At 53.8% G+C, this 5,832-nt stretch overlaps 2 protein-coding genes across 2 annotated transcripts; one reads left to right on the top strand and one right to left on the bottom strand.

Annotated features, from left to right (window-relative positions):
* Positions 1 to 2,669: 2,669 nt before the first annotated feature.
* On the bottom strand, positions 2,670 to 4,962 carry FAM229A (family with sequence similarity 229 member A). Its single transcript, XM_055331786.1, has 3 exons — positions 3,362 to 4,962; positions 3,129 to 3,275; positions 2,670 to 2,934 (listed from the first exon to the last, which is right to left on the bottom strand). Exons 1-3 carry the CDS (start codon positions 3,493 to 3,495, stop codon positions 2,832 to 2,834), a joined length of 384 nt encoding a protein of 127 aa, XP_055187761.1. The 5' UTR covers positions 3,496 to 4,962; the 3' UTR covers positions 2,670 to 2,831.
* On the top strand, positions 4,045 to 5,677 carry TSSK3 (testis specific serine kinase 3). Its single transcript, XM_055331787.1, has 2 exons — positions 4,045 to 4,189; positions 4,953 to 5,677. Exons 1-2 carry the CDS (start codon positions 4,045 to 4,047, stop codon positions 5,612 to 5,614), a joined length of 807 nt encoding a protein of 268 aa, XP_055187762.1. The 3' UTR covers positions 5,615 to 5,677.
* The last annotated feature ends 155 nt before the right edge of the window (positions 5,678 to 5,832 follow it).

Genomic DNA, 5,832 nt, shown 5'->3' on the forward strand with positions numbered 1-5,832 from the left:
ACCCAGGTGCCCTCTCTCTCTTTGTAAAATTAATATGTGTGTATGTATGTAAGCTCTAAACCCAGTGTCGGGCTTGAACTTACCCGACATCAAGAGTCTCACTCTCCTCCAACTGAGCAAGCCAGCCAGGTAGCACTTTTTTTTTTTTTTTTTTTTAAATCAGTGAAGAAGGGACTTGCTTGAGTGAGGTCTCTGGCCTGCTAGGCTGTATGAGTTCCATGAGGGCCAATGCCTGTGTCCTTCACATTTTCCGCTGAATTCCCAGTGCCCTGCACAGGCCTGGCTGGTGGACTTGTATCGACTGAGGCTGCAACAGGGCCCAAACTAGAACCCAGTGGCCTGACTGTCCAAGGATCTCCATTTACATGGAATAGAGTTGTTACCCTGGCTCCTGCCTCTCTCTCTCTCTCTGCCCAGGCTTCTTTTCCTCCCAGGCATACCTAGTGTTGACATAAGCTATCTCTGCTCCTGGAATGTTTTTTCTCCATCACTGCCCATTATTTTCTGGTGATGCTGTCAATCACCTGGCCAGGCTTCTACCTCAAGGGTAGGTTCTGCTGGTCCAGCTGGATCAGTTACAGTCTCACATTTCCCTGACTACAGTAATTGGCCAAAAGACTTTGCATGCCACTTATGAAGGGCCAATTGCTTCCCTTGCCAAGGTCAGGTAAACTGAGACAGGGAGAAAGCACCTCTTCCTTCCACGAGCAGATCTTCAAACTGCCTCAGCTATGATCACTGCCCAGAGCAGATAATCATGGACAGATGGGCAGTCTTGGTGGGCCCAGCGACCACCCTAGTTCCTAACTTATTCCTTTAATGTTCCTTTATGTATCTGGAAAGCTTATATCCTTCCCAGCCACTTGAGACGACCAATTCCTTTTTGGCATAAGCCAACTTTAGTTGCTTACTAAGGAGATACCTTATCAGTACAGAGGCCGATATTTTTTTCTCTCTAAATTTAACAGTGGTCTTCTAAGAAGGGAGGTTACTGTTTGCAGGGAAGAAGGCCCTTTTCTGTGGGGTAGTGGCATGGGTTCTGCTGAGTAGGGCCTGCCTGGATGCAGTTCAGTGGGGATAGAAACAGCCGGATTACTCCACTTAATGGAGTGAAATGAGAACCCTAGGGGCTCTCTAGGAATTAAGGGTGGAGAAAGAGAGGAGTAAAGAGGAGAAAGAAGCCAGCATTGTGGCCTGAAGCCAGGTATTCTCCTGGTGGGTAAAAGGGAGAGGGAGGCATAGGAGAGCTTTCAAGAACTAGGACGTTTGAAGGACCAGGCACCAGATGGTCAAGTCTAAAGTCCTCACTTCGAAGTAGACCCTTTTTGGGCAAATATCTTTTTTTTTTTTTTATAGTGTATTTTTAAAATTTTACTTTTTTAAAGTTTTAATTAAAAAAAAAAAAACAAAAAAAAACCAAAAAAAAAAAAAACCAAAAAAACAAAAAAAAAGTTTTAATTTAAATTCCAGTTAACATGGTGCAATATTAGTTTCAAATGTACAATATAGTGACATCCTCTACTCTTTTAATAAGTCTCCTACATTTGGGAACTGCCTGGGAGAGAATTTGTACGGCAGTTGAGAATGATGGTTCTTTGGGAAGTTGAGAATGGTGGTCCTTTGGGGTGACTGGGATTCTGAAGTATTCTAGGGAGGGCTGGGAATTCTACCACACGTGGCTTAGGGGTGTTAAGTCATCTGTATTTAGATTTCAGGGAACAGGAGACTGAGCTGACCTCTGGGTCATATACTTTTGGTATATACTGGTACATATACTTTTTTCTAATATTAAAATAATACAAGCTCATTAAAGCAAAATTGAAAAGTGGAAAATACTTGTTCAGCTAAATGCTATACTTCCAGGCAGCCTTGGCTCATGGATAGATTTTAGAGTATTAAATCTGAGGACACTGATGAGTGTGCTAGACTCTCAACTATCATCTGGGGGAACCTGGGCAAGTCTCTCAAGCCTCAGTTCCCTCAACTCTATATAAAATAGGAATGAGGGGCAGCCTGGGTGGCTCAGCAGTTTAGCACTGCCTTCAGCCCAGGGTGTGATCCTGGAGACCAGGGATTGAGTCCCATGTCGGGCTTCCTGCATGGAGCCTGCTTCTCCCTCTGCCTGTGTCTCTGCCCCTCTCTCTCTCTGTGTGTCTTTCATGAATAAATAAAATCTAAAAAAAAAAAAAACGAATGAGAAATCAAGGTTTTTTTCCCAGTCTTCTTTTGGTCCTACCACTCCCAGAAGAAATCAAGGCTCTAGAAGGCCTGGGAGGCCGCTAATCCCTCCAACAAAGCCAGAGGTGCCTGGGGTCACAGAAAAGCAGGTAACAAAACCTAACTCCATCTCGGGAGCATTAAACGGGCCTGTTGTGGGTGGCCATTCTCTTTATTCTAAGTTGTCTGTCCAACCCCTCCAGGCCAGAGCCTCTCCGGACCACCAGAGTCCAGCACAGCTGTGCAAATTTCCCTGGAAAACCAAGAGGGATGAGGCGAAGGATGAGGTTAGGGGAAAGGTTACCCTGCAAGGGGTCAGGACCCGGAAGAAATGGGGGGAGGGGTTGGCGCCCAGTGGGAGCGCGGGACTCTAGGGTTGGGTCCCTGCGAGGGCGGCGGGCGGGCAGCTTGCGGGCCGATCGACGGGATAGACATACACGGCCAGCCCGGAGTGGAAAGAACAGTTTATGCTGTGCTTTATTAAAATGTGCATCATTCTTTTATTTTAAAATGTGCATCATTGTCTCGTGCTCGGCGCGCGCGACCTCAGCGTGGTGGCCAGCGGCGGCCCCGTCCCCGCCCGGCTCCCGCGGAGCCGCCGTGCGCAGGCGCACTCAGGTGGCGCGGGCCCGGGGGCTCCCGCCCATGGCCAGGTAGACGTCGATGGGCACGTGCAGCAGCGTCAGGCAGTGGCAGCCCGGGCAGCGTCGAAGCGGCCTGGGGAAAGCGGGGCCCGACCCCTGCTGTTGGGAACGCGGGGGAAAGTGCACCCGCCCTGCCCCCCGGAGCCCTGACGCGGGGACGGGGTTCTGGGCGGGGGAAGTGGACGCAGGCGTCCCGGGGCCCCCACGGCAGGGACGCCCCAGGGGGCCGGGGCGGCTGGAGGAGCCGCGGGGGGGCGCCGGCCTCACCTGACCGGGTTGTGCTCCGTGGCTACCGGCTCCGGGCTGTCCTGGGACTCGGGGGCGGCGGCAAGGCCAGGGGAGTCTCCGGCCTCAATGGGGAATCTCCGACCCTGCGGGGGCTCCTGGGCACTCATGTCCGGGCCCGGGGGTGCTCTGCGCGGGGAGTGGCGGTCAGGCGCTCCCGGGCCTCCGGGCGCCCCCTGCCCGCGCCCGCGCCCGCCCTCCAGGGCGTTGCTCACCTGCCGGAGGCCGAGGCCGGTCCCGGGCGGGAAGCAGCTGCCCGACCCTGGGCGCGGGAGGACGCTCGGGTCCAGGCGGAGCCGGGCAGGTGTCTGCGGCGCGCCACGGCCCGGGCGTCGAGGGGCGGCTGCATTGTGACCCGGGCCGTGGCGCGCTGACCTCACAGAGCCCGTTTCTCTCGCCGGGAGCCCCCGGCCGTGGCACTCAGCGCGGCCGCGAGCCGGGGCCGGAGGGCTCTTGCCATGGCCCCTGGCGCTGGGTTCGGGCAGAGCCCCGGCAGCCGCGGGGCGGCGTCCACGAAAAGGAGCCCGTCCTCCGGGCGGCGCGCAGACGCCCCGGGCGCCCCCGGGCGGACTCCCTGCCTGGCTCCGGGACCGGGCGCGGCGGCGACAACCCGTGCTGGGTTTGCTGGTGAGGGCTGGTAAGGGCACTGCCCATTTTGGCCAAGGGTCACACACATTTACATCACAATTGGGCCGGAGTTTTAAAATGTCTGGCCCTCTCCCTCCCCACCCCCCGTGGCTGCTGTGTCCAGACGGAGAATGTTCTAGCGCTGGGGGCAGCTGCGGATGAAGTCCTTGGGGGGAAAAGGAGCAGGCCAAGGGCGATGGTGGAGTAGAGCTGCCTCACAGAGGCAGCATGAGCTGAGAGGGTGATAGGAAGGAAGGAGGCGCTAGACAGCATGGAGGACTTTCTGCTCTCCAATGGGTACCAGCTGGGCAAGACCATTGGGGAAGGGACCTACTCAAAAGTCAAAGAAGCATTTTCCAAAAAACACCAAAGAAAAGTGGCAATTAAAATTATAGACAAGATGGGAGGGCCAGAAGGTGAGCTGGGGCGCCACTGGAGGAAGGGAGGGCTGGTTGAGGTGGGCGGGCACTTCTGCCGGTGGAAAGGATCATTCCCTACCCCCCCTTAGTCTGGAGCCAAGGACTGCAAGAGTTTGTGGCTCTGGGGTAGGTCAGCGGGGGAACAGAAGGATGCTGGGAGTCTAGAAACAGCACAAAGAGCTGTTTAAAAACCAAGAGCTGAGTCTGAAACCCAAGATTAAAGTGGCAGGAGGCAAAGGGTCGTCAGAGGCAGAACCCCAGCCTGCTGGACCTGCCCTATTCCGGGAGAGGGACAGAAGTGGGCACAGAGGCCACGGTCTAGGCTGGCAGAGGGCAGGAGCTGCTGCCAAGGCAGGCAAAAATGGGAAAAAGGGAGACAGGGCTCATAGGAAGAACTGTGAGTAGGAGGCAGGGGTGTGAGGAGCTGGCTCACTATGCTGTGAGCCTGTTATCAGGCCTCATAACAGATTCAATGGTTTTGTCTAAAAATCCCCAAAGCACTTTGATATCCGTGGTATCTCACAGGTTGCTCACAGTCCCTTAGGGTAGCAGGGAGAAGTTCCTCTGAATACTATATTAACTACAAAAATAATAGTAGTGAACGTTCTTTGCAACGTCCAAGCAGCTAGACATTTAAGACTGTTAATGGGAACCAGGGCACAAGACCCAGACAGACAGAAGCTGGAAGGCAGGAGAGAGGAGTGAAGAGTTATCCCTTTCTGGACTTGACATCCTATCTTTTTTTCCCTTGTCTCCTCAGAATTTATCCAGAGATTCCTGCCTCGGGAGCTCCAGATTGTCCGCACCCTGGACCACAAGAACATCATCCGGGTGTATGAGATGCTGGAGTCTGCTGATGGGAAAATCTACCTGGTGATGGAGCTGGCTGAGGGAGGGGATGTCTTTGACTGTGTGCTGAATGGGGGGCCGCTGGCCGAGAGCCGGGCCAAGGCCCTCTTCCGTCAGATGGTCGAGGCCATCCGCTACTGCCATGGCTGTGGTGTGGCCCACCGGGACCTCAAGTGTGAGAACGCCTTGTTGCAGGGCTTCAATCTGAAGCTGACAGACTTTGGCTTTGCTAAGGTGTTGCCCAAGTCACGCCGAGAGCTGAGCCAGACCTTCTGTGGCAGCACAGCCTATGCCGCCCCTGAGGTGCTGCAGGGTATTCCCCATGATAGCAAGAAGGGGGACGTCTGGAGCATGGGCGTGGTCCTGTACGTCATGCTCTGTGCCAGCCTACCTTTTGACGACACAGACATTCCCAAGATGCTGTGGCAGCAGCAGAAGGGGGTGTCCTTCCCTACTCATCTGGGCATCTCGGCCGAATGCCAGGACCTGCTCAAGCGGCTCCTGGAACCAGATATGATCCTCCGGCCTTCAATTGAAGAAGTTAGTTGCCATCCATGGCTAGCAAGCACTTGATAAAAGCAATGGCAAGTCCTCCCCAATAAAACAGGGAGAGAAAGCAAACCCAAAAACCTGCTTCTAAAATGGTGATATATATTTAAGTTTACTTCTATCCTACATATATATATACCTATATATATAATATATATATTAAGTTTACTTCTATAACTTACCTATGCCCTCCCGAGCCTTACTTCTCTTTCCCTTTAAAGATCTTCATGCAACCAGAGGGC

The sequence above is a fragment of the Nyctereutes procyonoides genome, unplaced genomic scaffold (genome assembly GCF_905146905.1).
Source record: "Nyctereutes procyonoides isolate TBG_1078 unplaced genomic scaffold, NYPRO_anot_genome, whole genome shotgun sequence".
In the NCBI taxonomy this organism is placed as follows: domain Eukaryota; kingdom Metazoa; phylum Chordata; class Mammalia; order Carnivora; family Canidae; genus Nyctereutes; species Nyctereutes procyonoides.

What these genes read in the sequence shown, in the direction of transcription:
- TSSK3 (XM_055331787.1), top strand. Translation starts at nt 4,045, where the DNA reads ATGGAGGACTTTCTGCTCTCCAATGGGTACCAGCTGGGCAAGACCATT. An exon ending in CAAGATGGGAGGGCCAGAAG is followed by an intron (nt 4,190 to 4,952) that starts GTGAGCTGGGGC and finishes TTGTCTCCTCAG; the next exon opens with AATTTATCCAGAGATTCCTG.
- FAM229A (XM_055331786.1), bottom strand. Translation starts at nt 3,495, where the DNA reads ATGCAGCCGCCCCTCGACGCCCGGGCCGTGGCGCGCCGCAGACACCTG. An exon ending in CCGGCCTCGGCCTCCGGCAG is followed by an intron (nt 3,276 to 3,361) that starts GTGAGCAACGCC and finishes CTCCCCGCGCAG; the next exon opens with AGCACCCCCGGGCCCGGACA. An exon ending in ACGGAGCACAACCCGGTCAG is followed by an intron (nt 2,935 to 3,128) that starts GTGAGGCCGGCG and finishes CGCTTTCCCCAG; the next exon opens with GCCGCTTCGACGCTGCCCGG.